Source organism: Prinia subflava, chromosome 24 (genome assembly GCF_021018805.1).
Source record: "Prinia subflava isolate CZ2003 ecotype Zambia chromosome 24, Cam_Psub_1.2, whole genome shotgun sequence".
NCBI classification, from domain to species: Eukaryota; Metazoa; Chordata; class Aves; order Passeriformes; family Cisticolidae; genus Prinia; species Prinia subflava.
In genome coordinates this window covers 317,867-340,837 of record NC_086270.1, presented here as the reverse complement: position 1 = coordinate 340,837, position 22,971 = coordinate 317,867, and the positions used below count along the sequence as shown (strand labels likewise).

General features: G+C 58.4%; 3 protein-coding genes across 5 annotated transcripts in view; 1 reads left to right on the top strand and 2 right to left on the bottom strand.

Moving 5' to 3' along the window:
- Nucleotides 1-16: 16 nt before the first annotated feature.
- CD164L2 (CD164 molecule like 2) lies at nt 17-5,043 on the bottom strand. The gene is made up of 6 exons (XM_063419151.1): nt 4,824-5,043; nt 3,138-3,242; nt 2,716-2,793; nt 2,492-2,557; nt 1,709-1,874; nt 17-387 (listed from the first exon to the last, which is right to left on the bottom strand). Exons 1-6 carry the CDS (start codon nt 4,906-4,908, stop codon nt 381-383), a joined length of 507 nt encoding a protein of 168 aa, XP_063275221.1. The 5' UTR covers nt 4,909-5,043; the 3' UTR covers nt 17-380.
- Nucleotides 5,044-6,218: 1,175 nt separating this feature from the next.
- GPR3 (G protein-coupled receptor 3) lies at nt 6,219-10,513 on the top strand. Its single transcript, XM_063419150.1, has one exon. It carries the CDS (start codon nt 6,933-6,935, stop codon nt 7,917-7,919), a length of 987 nt encoding a protein of 328 aa, XP_063275220.1. The 5' UTR covers nt 6,219-6,932; the 3' UTR covers nt 7,920-10,513.
- Nucleotides 10,514-14,204: 3,691 nt separating this feature from the next.
- The window catches only part of WASF2 (WASP family member 2), a 32,046-nt gene continuing 23,279 nt past the window's right edge, over nt 14,205-22,971 (bottom strand). For all 3 annotated transcript variants that reach the window (XM_063418768.1, XM_063418769.1, XM_063418767.1), the window contains exons 6-9: nt 22,729-22,859; nt 21,253-21,408; nt 18,934-19,454; nt 14,205-18,516 (exon numbers count right to left, since the gene is read on the bottom strand). In XM_063418768.1, the coding sequence (XP_063274838.1) occupies nt 18,359-18,516; nt 18,934-19,454; nt 21,253-21,408; nt 22,729-22,859 (966 nt within the window). In that variant the 3' untranslated portion in view covers nt 14,205-18,358. The remainder of the gene's footprint in view (nt 18,517-18,933; nt 19,455-21,252; nt 21,409-22,728; nt 22,860-22,971) is intronic.

Genomic DNA, 22,971 nt, shown 5'->3' with positions numbered 1-22,971 from the left:
GAGGGGCTGGGGCCAGCAGGTGGTCCCCCACTGCCACCCGTGGCCATGTGTCCTCTGGTTCCTGGCTGCCCTGGGCGTCTGGCCAGCTCAGGTGGGGGGCCGAAGGTGGAGTTCAGGGCTGGATGGGCCCCCCCATCCCCCTGCATCCCCCGGGAGCAGCCGCAGGGTTCAAACCCCCGGAGCATCCCCAGGCACCGCGTGGGGGATGGGGCAGGCCGGGGTGAGGGGTCTCACCCTGGTGTCCCCAGCTTTGCATAGTCGTGGTGTGGGGGGCCTGTGCAGAGGGGACAGCCTGGCTGCGGGCAGGGTGACACCAGCAGTGGCCTCTTCACCTGGGGAGGACGGGGACAGCAACCCCCCAGCCTGGAGGCGCGGGGACCTCAGATCCTGGTGCATTGGACAGAGAGGAGACGTAGCAGGAAAGGTCCTGGGGGGCTTCACCCCGGGGGTCCCAGCCCTTCGCAGCCCCCAGTGCCCTCCCACACCACGGGGAAGGGCTGGACTGCAGCGGGAGGGGGATCCCCTGCACCCCCCCAGCCACAGCAACCCCCGACACAACACAGACCTCGCAGAGTTTAATGGGGGGCAGCCCGAGCTACAAGTGTCACCCCAAAGCACACGACACTCTGCCCTCTCCCCAAAACAGCACACAGAAAGAGGGTGGGGGAGAGGGAACCCCCCAGGCCCCCCCAGAGCACACAGAGGCACAGCAAAAGCACACAGCAAGGCCCTGGCTCCGCTCCTCTGGCGGGCATGGGGGGTCGGGGGGGGTCAGGGCATGGCTGGGTGCTCCAGCCAAAATGCTACAGGGAAAAGCACCCGAGAGTCCACGAGGGGAAGAGGGGACCCCCAGCCCCACGAGTCTCAAGGCTGTGGGGAGGCAGTGGGGCAGGGGGTGCTGAGAGTGGGAAGGGGCTGCTGGGTGCTAGCTGGGGTCAAATGGGCCAGACTGGGGGTCCTGCAGCTCCCGTGCCGTCAGGCAGGCTCAGGGTGAGGGGGCTGCACCCCGCTGTGGTGAGGCTGGGGGCACTGGGGACTCCTCACCCAGGTGGCAGAAGGGGCTGTATGGGGCTGCACCCCTGAGGGGCTCCATGCCAGAAAGGGGGCGGGGGGGGACCCCCTTCACTTCCATCCCTAACAACTCACAGGAAACAGCAAAACCAGTTGGGAAACACCTGTCATGCAAACCAGGAGGGAGGGTCCACGCCCACCCCGCTCTGCCCGGGGAGGTGCGAGGGAGGGTGAAGCTCTGGGGGTGCGGGGGACACCCCCTCCCCACTGCCACCGGCACCCAGAACCTACTGATTGTCCTCTCTGGCAGCATGGAAGGAAAGAGAGAGGGGGCACAGCCCCCCACATTAGACACAGCGATCCCTGGGACGCGGGGAGAGCACGGGGCACCCCTTGTCAGCTCTGAGGGACAGATCTGGGCCCTCCCGCTCCCTACGGGGCTCAGAGCCAGGATCCAGCCAGACAGGGACAGACAGAGGAGGTGGCAGGACAGCCAGACAGCGGCAGGGGGACATGAACCCCACCACGTCCCAGATGTTCCCCTGCAGGGTGGGGACGGACTGGCACAAAGAGCCACGGGACACAACACAGCAGAGAGACAGGACACACCCCAGGGTGACCCCAGTCGTGACTTCAAGGGTGGGCTCGGCCCGGGTCCCCCCCATCCCGGATCCCGGCGGGAGCGCGGGGCCCTTACAGCGTTTGGTAGGTGCTGTCCTTGGACTTGATGAACTTGATGATGAAGAAGGCCACGGCCTGGACACACAGCACCAGCACGATGCCCCCGATGAAACTCGCGGTGTCAAAGCCGGGCGGGTGAAACTCAGGGCTGCCCGTCAGCGGGGCACTGGTGGTGGTGGTCCCTGGTGGCCAGGGAAAATGGGAGGTTTGGGGAGTTATGGGTGCTGTTGGCATCCCCGAGTACAGACATGTACACCAAAGAGGGGATTTGGGGTCCGTGAAGACACCAGTGGCTGCCCAGGGAGGAATGGTGGCTCCCAGCTCGGGGCTGGGATGTCCCCACCATACCTGGATGTTGGGACATCAGCCCCTTCCCATGCCAGAGCCGCTGGAGCTGCAGGAAAGGAGCCGGAGGCAAAAGGATCCCAGTGGGATCAATAATTCAGCAGGCTCCAGGCTCTGATTACCTGCTGTAAATAGCCCAGCGCTCTCCAGTTCCTGCTTACTGGAAGAGGCTCCTTCTCCACTCCCAGCCAGGCTGGAGATGGCAATTCCCAGCCAGGATGGAATCAGGGCTTGTTCTTGGAGGGCTGGCGGGTGTCATGAGTCACTGCATTGCCCAGTGCAGAGAGAGGGGACAGGGACAGAGCTGTGACCTGGGACAGCCACCACATCCATTGATCCAGCCCTGAGGGCAGCTCCGCTCATCCCTCCCAAAGGAATGTGAAATAGAGGGAAGTGCCTTGTTGGGACAAGTCACTGATCCCACTGCCTCCCATCCCTCCCCAGACCCACTCACTTGTGGAGTGTGTCACTGGCTCCTTGCTGTGGGATCGTGGAGGCTCTTCCGTGTGTGACTTCAGTGCTGGAGAAGGCGGGGACAGAGGGAAGGGGGTAAAAAGGGTGACAGGGGACATTGTCACACATCCCTGTCCCTGTGGTGGGATTTCACCCCCATGGCCCACACCAGCACCTCTGTCCCGACGGTCAGAGGGTGTGGGGGTTTTGGGGGTCTGGGGTTACCTCGGCACAGGGTGCTGGTGTTGTAGAGGGCACAGGTCTCCCGCACTGCTGCCCCTCTCTGCACGCAGCTCCCTGCTCCTGCGGGAAGAGAGCAGAGTTTTCCCGAGGACCCCAAACCAGTGCAGCCAATGGTGCTCAGGCCCAGGGCTGCCCTGGGCACCTGAGGGATGAGGAGGCTTCAGTCCCAGGGGTGGGCACAGGGTCTGGCAGAGGGGGCTCAGAGCTGCACCCCTGCAGGGCAGAGCCCCAAAGAGGGGCTTCGTAAACCCCTTGAGATGGAACTTGACCGTGAAAGCAGCTGGGACTGGGCATCCAAGGGAGCTGAGTGCTGACATCATCTGGGCACGGCCACGGTCCAGTGACAAGGGCTGGGGAGGGCTGATGAGAGCCCCTCTCTGTGCCCACCCAGCCGAGCCCCTCACCTGGCTCCTCGGGGGTCCCGCAGCCCACCCAGACGCAGTCGGTGCCGTTGTGGGAGTGGCTGCTGGCTGTACACATCTCGCAGGACCTCAGCTTGCCACACTCTCCTGCCAAAGCCAGGGAAAAGCAGTGAGGGCAGGGCCAGCACCCATCCCTCCGGCATGGGGTGGGGGCTGGACCCCCAGCTCCATGAAGGGGGAATTCTGATGGTGCAGCAGAGGAATGAAGGCACATCCCACAGCACCAAACCCCACAGCCCCGTCCCGATGGGGTGTTGGCAGCATCACCAGCCCTCCAGTGAGGGGACACCCCAGAGCTCCCAGCACCCACCCAGTTCACACAGGGCTCACCCATCACCCACAACACAGGAAACAAGCCCCAGCCCCAGCGCTGGGATCTGGGATCTTTTGGTGGAGGTTGAAATGGGATGAGGTGGCAGCACCAGCGTGGCCGGGTTACCCACCCAGGCCATCCCGTGGGACCCCCGTTCCCCCCGGCCCGGTGAGGCGGTGAGTCACTCTGGTGTTTGCGGAGCTGCTCTTCCCCCACACACGCTCATCATTAATTTACAGCGCTGGCTGCCGGCGAGGGAGGCTGCAATGAGCTGCGGCCGGGCCCTGCCTGCACCTCGCTGCCTCCCACACCCGCGTCTGCACCATCCCGGGAAAGAGCCGGGAGCCGTTCCCCACGAGGGATGTGCTCCCAGGCTCTCAGGGGCAAACCCTCCTGGCAGGGCTCGCAGGAGCCCGCATCCCCCCGGGCTGGCTCCCCAGGGGACGGAACAAGCACAAGGCATCCCTGCCGGCAGCGCTTCCCACCACACCACTTCCCTTTGGAGAGACCAGCTGTAGCCCCCCAGCTTTTAGGCTTCCCTAAAAACCACGGGCGGCTGATAGGAAACTCCTTTTCCTTCATTCCCAGGAAAAGCCAAGGGGGCAACTGGCGGCTAAGGCAGGAAGTGGAGATGCTGCGGCCCCATTGCCATGGCTACGGGAGGGGGAGGTGGGCACGCCGCTGGCCCCCCCTTCCAGCATTTGGAGACCTGCCGGGAGCCAATGGGAAAGTAGGACTTTGTTCGCAAGGGTTTAGGCAGGTTTATAATTTATTTTTATCGCGGCAGGCGCAGGAACAGACGTTTGAGCCCAACGTTGTCAACTCCCGCTCCTGCCGTCAGGTGTGGGGAGGGAGGGGAATCAAGGGGGCAGCGGGGCGGGCTGAGGCAGCCCCACTCCCATGGGTGCTCTGGGAACACGCGTGGGTCCCGCGGGGATAAGTCAGGGTGGAAATGTTTCCCTGCAGCAACAGGGGGATGGGAGAGGGGGAGCAGAAGGAAACCTGGGGTTTGCATAATTAATGCCCGGAGTTGCAGCACCTCGGGAAGGAGGTGACGGCTCCGTTCCCCTCTCCTCACCACGGTCCACGAGCTCCCCACACTTTTTGGGGAGGAGCCTGGCCCCTGTACGCCGCTTATCCCGTTGCAGCCCAGCACATCACCCCTGGCCCTCGGGGGTCCCAGCCCCCCGGAGCACGGCTGGGAGCAGGGGTCCCTCTCCCCCAAACCAAGGTCGGGCGACCCACACCCGTGGGGGCGAGAGGAACCCCTGGGAAAAACCCAACCCCACAAAAAAAGTTCAGCTGCCCCAAAGCAGCAAAGCCCCGAGTTCCCCTCCCGCGCCCCCCGGCCGTACCTGCGCGGGTGGGAGCGGCTCCCTGCGCGCAGAGCAGCGCGCACAGGAGCGCGCAGCGCAGCGCCCCGGGACACGGCGGGGCCATGGCCCGGCCCGGCTCGGCTCAGCCCGGCTCGGCACGGTCCCAGCGGGAGGTGTGTCCGCCAATCTCCCGGGAGAGCGGAGCGGAGCAGATGCGCGCCCGCGGGAGGCGGCCCCGGCGGCGGGGGAGGGGGGCGGCCCCGCCCCGTCCCGCCCCGCCCCGCCCCGGCAGGCCCGGCCCGGGGTGTGGGGGTCTCTCTCGGGGTGCACGGACACCCTCATGGGCCGTGGGAAACACGGGGCTGCACACACTGCACCCCCTGTGCCCACCTGCACACACCTGTGCCCACCTGCACACACCTGTGCACACCTGCACACACCTGTGCACACCTGTACCCGTGCACACACCTGTGCGCACCGGCACATCCTGCACGCCCCGTGTGCCCTCAGCCGGCCCGTGCACAGCACACCCTGCACACCCTGCCCGCACCGCGCACCGCTCCACTCCCTGCCAGGGACACTTTGACCCTTCCCGGGGCCGCGGCGGCTCCCCCCGGGGCCGGGTCCTGCCGTTCAGCACCGCGAACCGAACCGAACCGAGCCCCGCCCCCGGTCCCTGCCCGGGCCCCGAGGAGGCGGCCGAGCCACCGGAGTCCGGGGTGCCCGGGACCACCGGGGTCTCCCGACTCCCGCGGGGTCCCAGCAGAGCCGCACTCCGGCCCGGGCTCTCCGGGACCCCCTCTCTCCTCGGCGGGGACAGATCGTCGGCGAAATGCGTGGGCTTCGAGGAACCGGCGCGGGGGAAGAGTCTCGAGGAGCGCAGCCTTCTCCTTCCTCCTCTCCTCCTCCTCTCCGGGGGAGGGCTCCCCGCCAGCCCTTCCCGCAGCACCCCCGGCCGGGCATTCCCGCTTGCCTGGCCATGAATTATTCAGCCCGGTGTGGGAAAGCCGGGCCGCGGGAACCCACCGGGAGAGGAGAGGGGCCTGCGCAGCCCCGGCTGTGCGGGGGCAGGAGAGGACCCATCCTCGACCACCCCACAGCCCCCTAGACTCCGGGCCGCCCCCTCCACAGCGGAGCCCCCAGATCTCCGCATTGCGGGGAGCGGGGCCGAGTCAGCACAGCTTCCCCTCCCCGGCAGCAGGGTGACCCCGGCTGGCGGGGGCTCCCATGGGTGCCGGGGGAGTTCTGGGGGTGCGCGCAGCGGGCGTGGGCCGGGGCGTGGGGGGGCTGTTTTTATGAATGAGCTGCGATTACTATGCGGCGCGCGCGCTCCCGCGCTGCCCTCCCGGGCGCTGATTGGCTCCGGCGCGCCATTGACGTCACAGCGGGGCGAGCGGGCTGGGGGGGCCGTGAGTCACCCCCGAGCCCCCCGGACCCCCCTGGCCCCGCTCGGTCACTATAACTCGGCGGCGCCCATGGCAGCGGGGCCCCAGCCCGGCAGCCCAGCGCAGCCCGGGCCCAGCATCCCGGCAGGTGAGTGCCCGGCACCGGGGGCCACCGGCAGAGGGGGGAGCCCGCTCTGGCAGAGCGCCGCGCTATGGGGAGGGTGGCGAGGGGCGGCCGTGCCCCCCCAAGCTCGTCCAGGGGCTGTGCTGCCCGCCCGGGAGAGGTAGCCCCCCAAGGTAAGAAGGGATGCCACGGTGGGGATAGGAGGGTGTCTGCTCCCGCTGGGGTGCTGATCGGGGGGGCAGGGTCACCCCCTTTACCTGCTGCGTGGGATTCCCTCACTTGGGTCCCGAACTCCTCGCGGAGGATTGTGTTTTCCACTGCCAGTCCTGCTCCCCTGGATTTATCCATCAAAATCATGCAGTGCCCAACCCCCAGCAGCTAAGGCAGGCAGGAGCAGGGGTGTTGTGTGTGTGTGTGTTCCCTCCCCTTTATTCACCTATTCATTTTAAAATTAAACCATCTCATCCAGAAAAATCCCCTTGGAGCTAACAGCGAGGACATCCTCAACTGACACTGAGCTGTCCTCCCTCCTGAAGACAACTTTGGGGAGAGGCAGTACTGTCCCATCTGGGTGGCACAGGGGCAGCTCGTGGACAGCAGGTGCTGAGGGGCTGCTCCTGCAGGTCACCCTCTGCCATCATGATGGAGAAAGGGCCCCCCAACTCCAGTGAAGGCCAGCAAGGCTGGTTCTCAGCCAGAAATGGCAGTGGCAGCTCCTTAGATCTGGAATCTGTGGTGCAACCCCTCGCCTTGAACCCGTGGGACGTTGTCCTCTGCATCTCGGGGACCATCATCTCCTGTGAGAACGCCATCGTGGTGGTGGTCATCTTCTACACCCCGGCTTTCCGTGCCCCAATGTTCCTCCTGATCGGCAGCTTGGCCACAGCCGACCTCCTGGCAGGTCTGGGGTTGATCCTGCACTTTGCCTTTGTGTACTTCATCCCATCGGAAGCGGTCAGCCTGCTCACCGTGGGGCTCCTGGTCACCTCCTTCACGGCCAGCGTCAGCAGCCTGCTGACCATCACCATCGACCGCTACCTGTCCCTCTACAACGCCCTGACCTACTACTCGGAGAGGACGGTCACCAGGACTTACATCATGCTGATCCTCACCTGGGGAGCCTCCATCTGCTACGGGCTGCTGCCCGTCATGGGCTGGAACTGCCTGAAGGAGCCCTCCGCCTGCAGCATCGTCAAACCGCTGACCAAGAGCCACCTCATCATCCTCTCCGTCTCCTTCTTCGCGGTGTTGGCGGCGATGCTCCAGCTGTATGTGCAGATCTGTAGGATCGTGTGCCGGCACGCGCACCAGATCGCCGTCCAGAGGCACTTCCTGCCCAGCTCCCACGACGTCACCACCCGCAAGGGCATCGCCACGCTGGCCATCATCGTGGGCACCTTCGCGTCCTGCTGGCTGCCCTTCGCTGTGTACGGGCTGCTGGGGGATTACAGCTACCCGGCCCTCTACACCTACGCCACCCTGCTGCCTGCCACCTACAACTCCATGCTCAATCCCGTCATTTACGCCTTCAGGAACCAGGAGATCCAGAAGGTGCTGTGGGCCGTGTGCTGCGGGTGCTTCTCCTCCACGCTGCCTTTCCGCTCCCGCTCCCCCAGTGACGTCTGATGCGCCCCCCCCGCATCCTTCACTTGCCGATTGCAGTCGGGGATTTGCTTTGATTCCCCCTTTTCATTCCCAGAGGCACATTGCAGGAGCCCTTGGAATCAAGCAGCTCTTCCCAGCCTCATCCTTTTTGGGCACAACCCCTTCTTTTCCTCTATTTTTCCACTTTTTGAATAGAGAGAAAAACGTATTTTTTATTCATAATATAATCTATATTTATGTGTGAGAGAGAGGGGGCGATCCTCATATTTTCTTTAAAACTATTTATGATGCTTCATTTTTTTAAGGGTGGGGAAACACCAGGAACATTCATCCCCCTCTTGTTTTTTTTACAACCTTGTTATTTACCTCAGATAGTTAAAATATATTTTATACATTTGGGGAAGGGGAGGAGAGACTCGTTGCCAGAGGAGGAGGGACTCAACCCCCTCCCCCCTTCTCTCAGCAGTCCATCCATTTATTTATTTATTGGTATTTGAATTATTATTTAATTTGATTTCCAAGCCTCCCTCCCGCCGCCCAGTGCTGGGCCCTGCTGCCCTCTAGTGCTCGCTGCCTTCAGGAGGGGGGGGCTGCCAGAGGCTCTGCACCCCCAAACCCACAAGCTTTGGGGTCCTCTGTGTGCTGCCACCCCTCTCACAGCACCCAGGGCTCCCCCTGCCAAAGCCTTTCTTTGCACTGGGATTGGATTTGCACATTTCTGGCCTGGGGAGACGGATGTGAAAGGCCCCTCGTGCAGGGGACCCCTGGGGATGGGGATCCCCTGGGATGGGGAGCCCTCAGGATAGGGACCCCTCTGGATGGGGACCTCTCAGTGGGTCAGGGTGAGGGGGCTTCTTCTTGTTTACAATTCTGGCAGGGGAATAAATTAATTTGTGGTATGAGGTGCGGCTGTTTGATGCTGGGGAGGGGGTGGGATGGTGTTTCCCGAGGGGGCAGAGGAGGCTGAGGTTCCCGAGTGCCATCAGGGCCATCCCCCTGCTCCGTTTCCCTGCTCCTGGATAAGAGATGCCGAGTGACAGCGCTTCCCCCACCCATCACATCCTGTTAGCAGGAGCTGGCCCGGGGCGAGCAGCACTGAGGCCCCTGACCATCCTCATCCTCACAGCCCCAGCAGGCACAGGGGCTGCATCCAGCTCTGCTGGTGACATCTGACATGTCCCCCCACCCAGGGACGGCGAGGACTCATTCCCACCGTGGGGGTCCATCTGAGGGGTTGCAGTCGGAGCCCTCCATGCAGCGGGAACGGAATCTCTGCCTCCGTCTCTGCCCCCCAGTCCCTCTCCTGTTGAAGGGGGCACAGGGGGACCATGCCCAGTAACCCCACACTGAGATTCCCGTGCTTCAAAAGTCACTGCTCACACAGGCTCTGGAACACCCATCCCTGCTGCCCCAGCTGCCTGCTGCTGGCAGGGAAGGCGGGGTTAATGATGGCAGAGCTAACGAGGGCAGCTCAGCCCCTCCGGTAGCAGCCTCTGCGCCCCCAGAGCCCCCCGTGCCCCTGCCTGCCCGGGTCAGGGAGCAGCAGGTTTCTCACAGGGATTTGTGCGTCCGCAGACGCGCTGGGATGTGGCAGAGCCCGGGGCTGGGGAGCAGCCGGGGCCCGGCTCGGTGCCGTGGGATGTGTGCAGCCCCCGAGGCTTCGCTTCACCTTGGGCTCGGGGACCTGGTGGCAGCCCCGAGGGCTGGGGCTGTTTATTGCAAAGGAAATGAAGATTTCCCTCTCCTGAGTGCTGGCAAGGGGCTGTGTTAGCAAGTAATGAGGAGAGATTGGGCTGGGAGGGCTGAGGGACCCACAGATTGTCTCCTGCTCTCCCAGGGCTGGGCTCAGCACTGGGGATGGGGAATTTTGGGCTCCCCTTGTCCCCATCGAGGCTAAACCAGAGGCTGGAGGTGTTCATTTTACCCCAGGGCTCAGCTGAGCGCCCTCAGGAGATAATTCCCAAGCCTATCTCCCCCAGCAGTGAAAAATCCGTAATTCCCAGCTCTGCTGTATGCAGGGGCAGTTTTTACCTGGTGATTCTTATGTCAACATCACATGGCAGCTGAAACAGCTTTTCTCTCCCTCGTGCCTCCCCTGCTGATGTCTTCAGAGGGAGCTTCTTCACGCTGTGCAAGCCCATCCAGTTCCTCCCACTCCCTGGGCTCCCTGTCACTTCCTCTGGGGACAGGGTGACACACCAGAGTGTGCAAGGCACAAAGGCAGCACCATGCAGGTCTGCTGGAACCCCTCCTCATGCTCCCACCCACCACAGCCGGCAGTGGGGGTGGGCACTGGGCTGCACCTCCCCCTTCCCAGCTCCTGGCAGGGCTGTGCTGTTGCTGATGAGCTTCCCTAATTGACTGGGGGCAATGCAGAGGGCTCAGGAGCTGCCCTGACCCAGAACAACAACGGGGCATCAAAAGACATCACAACATCTCAGGACAAGGCGTTTCCCCAGAATCGGAAATTCGGGAGCTGTGGGAGCTGAGCCCTCACTGAATCCTTGTCACCACCACCCTGAGAATGCCACCCCCACAGCTCTGTCCCCTGCTGCCACCACGGTGGCCATTGCCCAGCTCCATGTGCCCCCTTCCCAGGTGAGAAATGCACCCTTGGCTCCTACCTGTGTCCGGTTCCCTGCTGTCAGGATGGACGAGGGAAGCTCAGGTGGAGCATGGGCTGCAGAAAGCCATGGCCCCAGCCCAGCCAGTGCTGGTTGCTCTCCCAGCTCTCCAGCAAGTCCAGAGACATTCCCAGCTGCTCCAGACCTTTGGGGGATGATACAGCAGGGCGGGGAGATACAGCAGGGCCCAGCCTGCTCCCTTTTTTGGTGGAGAAAAATGCAGAAAGTGGAGCTATAAAAAAGAATCAAAGCCATCCAAGAAGGTGCCAGAGTGCTGAGCAGCCACCCCCACGCCAGGGGTGTGCGGGAGAGGCTTGTGGGGGACCAACTGCCCAACTTTGGGGTTAAAATATGAGCTAAGAGACACAGGCACGGCCTCACTCCAGCTGTGCTCACACATCTGGCAGGGCCAGCCCTTCCCAGGCTCCCAGCAGATGCCGCAAGCACAAGCAGCTCTTCCCTCCAAGGCCTGCCCGTGCTGCAGTGCAGGCAGGGAGGGTGAGTTGGAGTTTGCTCCCCTTTTCTGGTGTGAGCAGCCCTGATCCTGCTGGCAGCACAGGGGCCCAGATCTGGCTCCAAGCACTTGCCCTTGGCCACCATGCAGGTGAGAGAGCTGGCACCACCCACAACAGAACCAGGGCTGGTCCCAAACCACCCACTCTGGAGCCCCTGCTCCAGCCCGGGTGCCAAAACCACTGGAATTTTGCCAGATGGGAGGAGGGAAGGAGGTTGCTGCAACCCCAAAACCTCCCCCTGGCACCATGAACCCCAAATGCCCTGTCTGAGGCATAGCTGAGAGCTGCCATTCCCCACACCCCATCCCAGGGATGGCTCTCTGCTCTCAATGCCTTACAGGAGTGCCCATCCTGGGACCTGACGTACCTGATGAGTCCTGACATAACTCCTCCTGCACCACCCTGGGAGCACCAGGCCTTGGGGAGGGCTGGCAGCTACAGTTATGGGCCTGGGTTACATTTAAATGAGAAACCTCAGCCCTGGCTTGGGGGATTTTGTTTCCTTGGAAGCGGGAGCAGGCAGGAAATGAAGAAAACACGGCCCTGCTGTAAGTGTTTTACCAAATGCCGGAGGCAGCGGGAGGCATTTCCCGGCACAGCTCGGCCGCGAGCATCAACCCCGGCCACCACCTCAGCCATGGCTCTGGAAGCATCGGATGGTGCTTCCCAGGATGGGAAGTTTGTCTGAAAGGGCTGTGCTTGGTGGGAAACAGCAAAGTTCAAGGAGAGAGGGTCAGCAGCCTCCCATTTTATCCCTGTTGCCACGTGTGATGCAGAAGGCGGCTTTGTGGCACAAGGCCAGGGCTATGCAGGGACCTGGGCCCAGCAGGACCCTCCGCTCTCCACAGGAAGCTCCCAGAGGACCAGGCTTCCATGCTGGCTCAGGGCTGGGGCTTTGTCTAATTGGATGGGGCGAGTAATTCAGCCCTGGCCACATCCCCAGCTCCTGCCTTAAGCCCTGGCCATGCCGGCACTGGCCTTTGCAGAGCGGCTGAGCTGGGCGCAGAGCTGCTGCCCTGCCAGACTGCAGAAACTTGAGCTCCAAATAACATAATTCCTCTGGCACCCCGTGGTTATTTGTGAGCTGCTGTGAGCAGATGGAAGAGTTACAGATAAAGCCATCCGCAGCACGGGAGCCGACTGCCTTCCCCACACAACCGCGTAGGCAACGGCAAAGGCAGGGAGGAGGAGAGAAAAAACCCACCAGGCAGCAAGAGAGCGAGAGAGAGGAGTCAGCCATTTCTGAGGGGCTGAGCTGCCATCTCAGCACACCTACGTGCAAGGAATGGGGACTTTCTGCTGGCACTGGGCCCTTCCCAGGATGCTGGAAGAGGGTAGTGCTCTCCCACCACCCATGGCTGCTTGGCCAGGGACAGCAGCGCGAGTCGGGGGTGACATTGGCACGGCGGAGCGCTGCCACACACTGGGAGAGCAGGCTGTTAACGCTGATCCGAGCTGGCAGTGCCTGCACTTGCTTCAGTCCCAGAGGGGGAATTAAGGGAGAGAAGCTGACGTCAGTGGTGGAAAGGACACGCAGCCCACTCGTCCAAGGCAGCCGGCAGCATCTTCTGGGTGTTGCTAACACCACCTTGAAGGAGAAAATTAAATAGGTCTTTGGAGATGGGGGCTCCTGCGAAGCCACAGCCTGGCCAGCTGTGATCCTGTGCCGAGTCATGTGGGAGAGACAGACGGGCACGGAGAGGGATCAAAGGCCGGGGCCAAGGTCGGTGTGCCAAGGCTGCGGAGCTGAGGTGACACTGCCCAGCTGTGGCAGCAAAGTGCTGCTCACAGACCGGGCTGGGGCTCACAGCCAATCCCTGCTGGGCTTCTCCTCCCTGCATCGAGCTAAACCTCAGCCTCCAGGAGCTTCCCGGCTCTGTGGAGGGCAGAAGCATGGGGCCCTGTGGGTTACCCAGGAAGGCAGATCTGGGATTAAGACTTCCCTGTTGTTCAGGGGGTTACATCAGCACAAACCTCACCAACGTCCCCCAGACTCTGACGATGACTTCCAAGGGCTGTCCCTCCAAAAGCACAAGGCTATGTGTTGTCCTGCACCCCAGAAAAGCAGAGGCACCACCTGGCCACAGCCACACCCATCCAAAGGCAGCCAGGAGCTCCAGTTGCTCCTCCCAGGCCCCAGCTGGAGCCAAGAGCTGGGACACACAGCTTGAGGGAGTGTGGAAGCCCCAGAGCTCCCTCCTTCCCCTGCCCTCTGCGCCCCAGCACGACTAAAGGCCTTGCTTGTTCAGGAGCTGGCAAGGCCAATTAATCTAATGAGGTTTTGCAGCCAGGGACCATTGTCAGCCAAGAAAGGCACAGTGCTGCAGAGCGAGGCACCGGTGTCTCCTAAAGCCAAGGGAATTTGGCAGAGCAAAGCCCATGGTAAAAGCAGGCACGAGAAGCAGCAGGGACAGAGCCTTTTGTTGCTTTTCACCAACCAGCAAGAAAACAGAGCCCCACGGAGCGAGGCCAGACGAGGCACCTGAGCTCGGGGCCAGCAGCCACCACTGTCAGGCACATTCACTGCACAAGGGACCTGGAGCTGTGAAATGGAGGCAAAAAGCTGCTGCAGCCGCTTCCCAGCACAGCTGCAGCAACTCTGCTCTGCAAGATGGAGCCTGGATTCATTTCCTATGGCAGGGAGTGCTGGAGGGAGGCCGGAGGCTGCTCCTGGATGGGGCTTCATTGGTGCTGTGACCCTCAAATTCCCACTGTTAATAGCCCCCAGCCCACTTTGGCATGGAAAAGGTGCCTGTGCTGATGGTGTCTGCCAGACAGCTCAGAATGCACCAGCTTTCCTCAGCCTCTGCCTGGGCAGGAGGCAGCCGGCACCTCCACGGACACTGGGCTTCCCCAGGGACACCCTGGGAGCTGCACTAAGGACACAAGGACAGGCACGACTGCCTCAGGTGGCCCCGTACCTGCCACGCTCCCAGGAATGAGCTAAGTTTACCCAGAGAACCTGTGGCTGCCCCATCTCTGGAGTGTCCAAGGCCAGGTTAGACAGAGCTTGGAGCAACCTGGGATAGTGGAACATGGAATGAGATGAGCTTTAAGGTCCCTTCCAGCCCCAACCCTGCCACGACTCCAAGTCACACACAAAGCCACTGCAGCCCCTGTGCCAGGCCCAGGCTCAAACCCCACACAGTAACACACACAGGCACAGACTCGATAGAAAGATTTTATCAAGTTTTAAAAAAGAATCAAAAAAATTATTACTTCTTTTTATACACTTACATTACAAAATATTTGCAGTTGGGATCTTCATCCAGGGGTTACTGAGCTGATTATTAAAAACAACAAAACAGAGCAGCAGGAAATCTGGCTTATACAGCAACCGACAGGGAAAAGCACAGACATTACATGGGAATAGAGAAGGCAGGGAGTCTGCACTGGGGTGTGCAAGCATGGACCAGAGGCAGGCTCTGCTCCCCCACACTCACTGCCTCCCTGCAGAGTCCGGCCATCAGTGTTTATTTTGCAGGGGTAAAAAAAAAACAAACCTGACAAATCTATAGTATTTTGCTCACAAGTTTGGGGTTTTCCATCCTTTTTTCTTCTTTCTAAGCAGAGTTTCAGTGCTGAAACTCCTTTGGTCTGAAGTGAGGAACCCCCTGCACCCTGAGAGTATCCATCAAACGTCGCCCTTCTGACCCTCAGCCTGGCTGGGTCCATGGAGGGCACTTCCCATCCCTCCTCTCCCACCTCATCTCCTGCTCAGCAATAAACCCCTAATATACAAGTGGAATAATTACTCTTATAAATATATTTATATCATGTAGGAAAATAAGGCACTTCAGGAAGGGTTACAGCTTGTCTAATTCTATGACATTCTAATCAGGAAGAAAAATGGGTTAGTTTCTGAAGTGAATTAAAATGAATGTTAATACAGTAATAAAAACATCGGATCCACTTCCACTTCAAGGCTTTGTTTAAAAAGGAAGAGAAGAAAGCACCCCCGAAATCCAACAGCAGTGAAACCTGACCCGGGGCAGCTGCATCTGCCCTGCCAGGCAGCTCCGTCCCAGAGCCCCTCCAGGGCAGGGACTTCCAAAAGAAACACGTTAAATAAGTTCATGTTCTGAAAAAAAAAAAATAAAATCCAATCTACCCTTTCCCTGAAATGACACTCTGCACGATTCCTCAGCCATCTGGGACCTCCGGGAGCCCCCTCCCTGGCTCTGGCCTGGTGCTCTGGCTCTGATAAGGAGAGGAGAAGCAGTGAAGGTCACCGGCTGCGCCGGCTCCGGGCTGAGCCCGGGGAGCCGGGACGAGGCTTTCCCAGCGAGGGAGGGGGCGGCGGGGGAGAGGCTGCCGGGAGCGGCAGCCAAGCACTGCGGGCGAGGACACCGGGAGAATGTTTAACCAGGGAAGGGAAGGAAGGCGGCCGTGCCTGCCCGGACTTGCAGCCCCGAGCCAGCGGCTGCCAGGATGGGCGAAATGGCTGCAAGGAGCGCGGGAGGCTGCTCGTGGGGAGCACCAGCTCCTGCCCTGGGCTTTGGGAAATGCTTGAGGTTCACCCCAGCCCCCACGAGAGGGGAGGAAGGAGAAAGAGCCCACGACATGAGGGCAGAGGTGGTAGGGCACCCCTGCACTTCCAGCACAGCTGCTCTGTCTTGCAAAGGTTGGTTTTGGCACCTCTCCTCCTCCCCTGCTGCTTTCAAAAACACTGAGCTCACTTGGTGGCCCAGAGCTCTGCGATTCTGCAACCATACTCAGAGATGGCCCCTCTCTGAGCAGCTGTTTCTCAGGGATCCCCACACAGGCTGAGCCTGCTCGGCAATCAAAGATTTAGGGGAAAAAAATGCTGCAGGAATCAAAGGAAACTTAAAAAACACTCCAACAAGCAACCTCCCCTACCTCTCCACAACCCTTCTGTTTAGGATCCTGCAGTTTTGATCCCTGCCCTGGGATGAGATTTGGGAGCAGAGGGTGTTTCCAGCAGGCTTGCAGGGCTAAGGCAGCGTCCCTCCTGCTGCCTGGGGGCCAGAGGAGCCACCTCCACCCGCGGTCGTGCCCACACAGCAGCGTCCTTGTGCAATAGGCAGTGAGGGGACGTGTCCCAGCACCCCAGGCACGGCCCTGCCTGACACACCATCCATCGGGGCTCAGGCCATATGGCACTTTTTGGTATTTCAGGTAACAGAAAGACTCACTCCCCTTTCCCAACAAGGGCTAAGTCTAGTTAAGGCAATCTCAAATTTAGCCAGGTTTGGCATTTTCGGGCTCCTCACTTCCCTGTGTGATCCTGCTGTCAGCCTGGGTTAGCTCAGGGCCCATTTTTCCCAGGAAATTGTCTCTGGAACTTGTCAGCCGGAGGAGGATGCTCTCAGAAAGAGCAGCAGAACGAGGCAGTGCCTCCCTCATCCCCTCACCCAGCTTGCAGCAACCTTCCCTTTGCATTTCCAAGTCTCTCCACTGCATCACAGCTCACCTGCACTCCAGGGGTTTGTTCCCTCTTCCAGAAACTGGCACTAGTGCTGCTCAGACGTTCGCAGCCCATCGGGATGCCTGGCTGCCCACGCCCTCTCATCCTGCCTGCAGACAAAGCCCGATGGCGCAGCCATCCAGGGAATCTCTGGGGTCTCACTGGGAACAGCAGGATCTGCACGCCTGAGCCCATCCTCCGGGCAATCTCTGCCCCGGCCAAGATTCACACACACAAGGAATCAGTAAGAACTCGATGGCACAAGCTGAAGCCATCAATCAACTCCCAAGCAGGATTTCCAGCAAGCCTTGGGCAGGGCCCAGTGTTCCAGGTATCAGCAACATCATTAAAGGAGGCGAGGCAGGGAAGAGAGACAGGCACAAGCTGGTGAAATACTTTAGGAAAGGCAAAAAGATGGGAGAGTTGGTCTTAGTGGGACACACATCCCACAACAGCTGGACCCATAACCTCAAAAAGGCTTTGGAATTGCTTTTTGCATGACCCTTACTGAGTCACGTCCAAATTAAAATACACATCAGGGGTATCTGGGTTAGATTTCCAAGATACACTCATATTCTATGTAAGGTAACATAAAACAGCAATAAAACCGAGGTCAGCTAGTTCAAATTCCCCGTTTTCCCCTGCCAGTATTGGATCTATAGTGAGCAGCCTGGGAATTAATTCACAGGGTTAGTGAGGAGAAAAAACATTCTCTTAAAATTAACTGATGAATTATAATAACAAAATTAGGGTAGGTTAGGTCTGATGTAACTGACGGGCAACTCAGTTCACACACACAATGTTTTTAGGCACACAAACTCCCCTCCCTAGGGGGAAGGGAGAAGAAGCAAAGGCAATACCAGCATTTAAGTCCCTGTGTTAAAAGTATGGTCACCTTGCTAAAAAAGCACCTCTCAAACTGCCCTGGCAGGCCAAAGACCACCACAGTGCCTGGTGCTCAGAGAGCCCCTCCCCACCCCGTCTCCCTGTCTCAGGCACTGGATTTGGAATTTTAAAACACAATCTCAGCATGAATTGGAGAAAATCAGCCCGGTGAGGTCTGGCCACCACTCAGAGCTGACCACAGATGTGTCTCAGTGGGGCAGTGGCTCTGCCTTCCCCAGAGTGGGAAGCTGAGCAAGCATCCTGCCCTGGTTTTACATCCCTCTGTGCAAGTCTCCTCTTGGCAAAGCAGTCCAGGAGATTTGAGGAAGGTAAAGGCAGCTTCTAAAATAAAAATGTCTCTCCTTACACTGCACCAAAGGCACTCAGCAGCCTCGGAGCTGGGAAGTGCACCCCACACAGGGTGATCTGGAATTAATACTCAGGGGTCAGGGGGAAAGAATTGTGCACTATTGCCAAAAACCTGATTATTTGACAGTGGGGTGCAGCAGAGAACTGACATTTAAAGCCCATTTTCTTGCAGCACTACCAGTATTCACTGGCAAGGAAGAGCCATCAGATCAACTGTCTGCTGTTGCACTGAGAAAACCAGCTGAAAATGTCCTTCATCCAAAAGGCCACATGGCCACAACAGGATCATCCATCTTTACTTTAAAAATCCCTCAGGATGGAGGGTTTATATGTGCTCTGCCTGGTGGCATCAAAAATCTGGAGGTTTAGCTCTCTTTTAAATAAGCAACCGTTACACCCCCTCCAGCTAAATCCTAACGCCGCATCCTCAGTGTCTGTGAGGAGACCTTCTGGAAAGGCAGAGCACACAGTCCTGCCAAAGCTGGAGGGGGAGGGAGAGGGGAGATATGCTGCTGGTTGTGTGAAAACCCTTGGCACATCTTTGGTTACAGGACGAGAAGGATGTGGTGCAAGGTTTGGCCACCTGATTCTGTAAGAAGCGAGCCCAGAAGAGAAGGGAAGGAGGGGATGGGAGCGTGGCTAATCCGACCACTCATCCTCATCGAACTCGGAGGAGTCGTCCTCGGAGTCGCTGTACTCCACCGCGATGCGGCGCGACAGGATGGTGGCCACGTCGTTCCCCACGACATCCCGCTTCTCCTGCTCCCGCTGCTCCTCCACCTTGCGCAGCTGGAAGCCTGTTGGGAAGGAGGGAACGGAGGGGATAATGCTAAGGCCTTGGTTACACTAGATCTCCCTTTGTCACAGTGCTCTAAAGGAGGCAGGCTGGGAGTGCTGGGATAGCACTGGTGGTGACAGCCAGGCTGGGTGGGGAGCTGGAACAGGAAGCAAATCCCTTCTGTGCCCCTCCACAGGGCAACCTCACTGCTGTGCACTCCCCAACAAACCTGGATCACACCAATTCCGGCACTGCCATCTCCGAAAGTGTTGGGGGAAGCATAAAACCCAGCAAGGTGCTCATGAGGGTGGGCAGACAAGGAGGGACCACAAGGGACAAGCCTTGAGCAGCAAGGCAGTCACCACCACTCCCAGGAGAAGCTCCCAAGGGTTTTCCAGAGGAAAAGAAGAGCGCTGGCATGGAAACACAACCTTACCTTGCCGAATAGCAGAAAGCAGATCGCTCCTGGCATCGCTAACCGCAGGCAAGGATGACTTGGGCTTGGATGTGGAGGTGTCAGAGGGTGGAGGAGGGGGTGGGGGGCCATCCAGGCCGCTGGAAGCCACGGGTGGAGGGCCTGGAGGAGGCGGGGGCGGCGGCGGGGGCGGCGCAATCCCACTGCCCGGCTGCGGCAGCGGAGCTGGGAGAACACTGCAATAGTCGACTGCGGGGGGAGGCGGGGGAGGTGGAGGGGCAGCAAACTCAGGGTGAGGGGGGAAGGAAGGGGGCGAGGGTGGCGGCGGGGTTCCCGGGGAGGGGAAGCCCATGGGAGGTGGTGGAGGGGGCGTGTTTTCCATCAGAGGTGGCGGTGGAGGAGGAGCTGGAGGGGGAGCAAAGCCCGGCCTGGCTGCCGAGGGGGATCCGATCGGAGGAGCCGGTGGTGGGTGGCTCGGGCTAACCAGGCTGGATCGTTTGGGCCCTCCAGAACCAGAACCTCTTTGGTTGTCTGCAGGATAGCTGTGGCAACAGAACGAGAGAGACAGGGAATTAGCCCTGAGGCCGGATCAGACTGTACAGTCTCTGTGTTAATGCAAATCATGTGTGTTTGCTGCAGTCCAGACAAAAAAAATCCAAGTTCCAGCTCTAACTGATGTTTCCATGAGACCTCACTCCTTGGTTTTAGTTCCCTCACACTGTTTCTTTTGGCCTGCACCTCTGAACAAAGGAAAGCTTCTAGGGATGGCAGGAATGCCGTCCTCCATCCCATCTCCCAGGCTGACACGAACACGAGCCACCTCACCTCCACCAGAGGCCAGGCGGGCAGGTCCAAGCTCGGAGCAGCCTCCTGGCTCCAGAGCTCCTGCCATCACCCCTTGGGCCTGTGACACGCCAGGCAGGGATCAGGGATGTCTGCCGGGATAAACTGCACGAGGAGGGCGAGGGTGCCAGGTCAGCATGTGCTGAGCACCTGCTGGGAAGGGATCTCCTCCCTGGATTCCACAGCTCGGAGCTGGAGTGCAGCAGCCACGTCTCAGAGCTCGCTGTGGGGAGTGAAGGGGAGGACATGGGGACCCAACGTGCTCATATGGAAAACACCAATGCATGAGGGACTGAATCTCCCATTGTGGAGGCTCTGGTCATCCCACAGGACTCCACTGCCCGTGTGACAGTGTGACATCCTGTGCAAGGGAAGTCCCAAACGGACACCTCCTTCCATGGCAAGACCAAAAAATAAGGTACATTTGCCACAAAAACATCACCATTTTTAACAGTGCTGATCCCAAACAGACTCCTGAAGATCAAATCTACCTCCCAGGGTTCCTTAAAAACAACCATCAAAACAAAACCAGAGAGGGGAGGTCTGTGGGGTTGGGCAAAGATCTAAGCAACTGCATAAGGCAGTGAGAGCTTTATCTGAGAGCTCGTGTCTGCTCTGCCCGAGAGGCACAGGCTGCAGAGTGCAGTGCTGGGTCTCTCTGACACATCAGAAGAGCTTTTGCTGCAGCATTGCTGCCTTTGGATAAGATGGAGAGAAGCCAAGCAGCCCTGTCTATCAGACAGACTTTCTCTTGTTCCTCTTGACTCTGTTTTAATGTCTTTAAAAAAAAGAAAAAGTCCACTCTTGTTTTGCCCTTTGCATCTAGAGCCACTGCTGGACCATAAGTCTCATCTCTGGAGGTGCCTGGGAGTCACCATTTCATTCAATCTGAAGTAAATGACCTGAACTTGCACCCAAGTCTCTGGGAAGGAGGCAGCTGCTGTGCTCAAGTCCTTGAAATTTAAATACATCTCCATCTCCAGTGCTCACAACGTGTGTTTCTCACAGATCTGAGGAAAAGAGGCTAAAGAAGCTGTTCTTTGCAAAGCTCTGACATGGAATATCCTGAGTAGGAAGGGACTCATAAGGATCATTGTCTTCAACCTCTGACCCTGCACAGGACACTCCCAAGAATTCCACAATGTGCCTGAGAGCATTGTCCAAATGGAACATAAGGAACCCAAGTCCATGCTATGGAACTGCATTGGGAAACCACAGCAATGGAGCCAAAAGGTTCACTGGGACCCCACTGTGGAATAAATCTGCTCTAGTTCTCCCCTTCTGCCTGCGAATGCTGATGGTGGCTGGGATTCACAGAGAGCTGTGCTGCCTGTGCCTCTGTCCCTGCCTGCATTGCACTGCCTTTCCAGACAGGAGCATTCTGGTTCCCATACAACACCCATTAGGAAGTTCTGCTGAACTATCTCAGCCTGTCTCATGTCATCCTTTTACACCACCTACTACTCCTTGGTGACAGAAGGGATCCCGTAGGCTTACCTAAATTCCACCGGGGGTGGAGGCAGGCTGTCATCTGGGAACGAGGGAGGTGGTGGCACAATGGAGTCAGTCTGTGGCGGTGGCGGGTAGCAGTTCCCGTCCATGCTCTCGCTGGAGCCGATGCTGCCGTTCTGATACACCATGTTGGAGGGGTACCTGGGAAAAGCGAGATTAACAGTTGAAAGAGCTCAAGGCAATGTCTAAAGCTCATTTTTTCCCCATAAAATTGTCCAAAGACGTTGGCTGCCCCATCCCTGGAAGTGTCCAAGGCCAGGCTGGACAGGGCTTGGGGCTATCTGGTCTAGTGGAAGGCATCCCTGCCCATGGCAGGGGATGGAACTGGATGGACTTTAAGGCCCTTTCCAACTCAAATCAGTCCACGATTTTACATCATTAATAAAACACCTTTATTTCTCACAGAATCCTATTTGGAGAACCACATACACCTGTATGTGTTTTCTCTATGTAATTCTTTGGCTAAAATTTGCTCTGGTGCTGCCCTGTTTATGGTTACCGCACACCAGAAGACCAAGAGTATATATTTTAATAAACAAGCAAACACCCGAATAAATGCATTTTTCTTAAAACCTGGACTTAAAGAACTTGCAGTTACACTGAGTATCATCAGTGACAAAAACAGAAGATACTCAAATATGCCAAAAAATAAGCTCAAGAATATCAAAATGGAAACCGCAATGCCATTAAAACAAGGATTCAAAGCTGGAATAATACTGAAAAAGAGACTCTCACGCCTTCAGAGGACTCATGTCACTGTGGGGAGGGGAAACCACCCTATTTTTGGGGGCTCTGGACCCCAAGTGAATCCAAATGCAAGAACACACTCACATGAGAAGAGAGAGGAGCAAGAAAATGGTGCTGTTGTGCTGCTCAAGTCCCCTGCTAGAAACCAAACCTGTTCTCTTATTAAACTAAAAGCAAGTTTTATTTTTAGCTGTAGAGTGTGATTTAAAGAGAGATTTTTTTCTTATATGAAAGGAAGCTGCAAGGAAGAAGAGCATTGTGGGGAATTCGGTCTGCTTGCAGCCTTGCTGGTGTCAAAAGTTAAATGAATTCCCAAGCCAGAAGTGCTAAAGAGAGATCTGTAGCTTGAAATACTTGGATGGGGACAGCCCCCGCCTCAACTTTAGGGTGTGAAGAGCCATTTGTGAAAAGTAACAAAGCCATCACACAATGGCACTGAGATGCCACCCTCTGCTGGGTGTGAGGGAAGGGCACTGCCGTGGGGCAGAGCCAAAGCTCCCAACACCTCTGTGCCCACAGGCAGCGAGAGCAGCCAGAGCCGTTCCTGCCACCTTGTTCCAACCGTGCAGTTCCCTGATTTATTTGGCAAATTTTAAATCAGCAGACGGATTTACTTTGGAGAATCTGATTAGTGGCAGTATCGATCCGTGGATCTGGAGGAGCTGCAGCGCAGGGTGAACTGCATCCCAATCACCCAGCCCCAGACCTGCTTACCCAGCAGGACCATGCTTGTCCTTTGACTCAACAAATTCTTGTCCCATTTTCAGCTTCTCCCACTCCTCTTTCCGGGTTTTGATTTTCCGTGGATTCACATTTCCTCGGTTTGGATTCTCCTTTTTCTCTTTCTAAGAGAGGAGGAATTAAACACAAGCTTTATTTTGCTTTAAACTTACTGGGAATAGAGAGGGACAGGACAGACCTGGAGCAGTTACAACAAGACACATTCTCAAAGAGGAT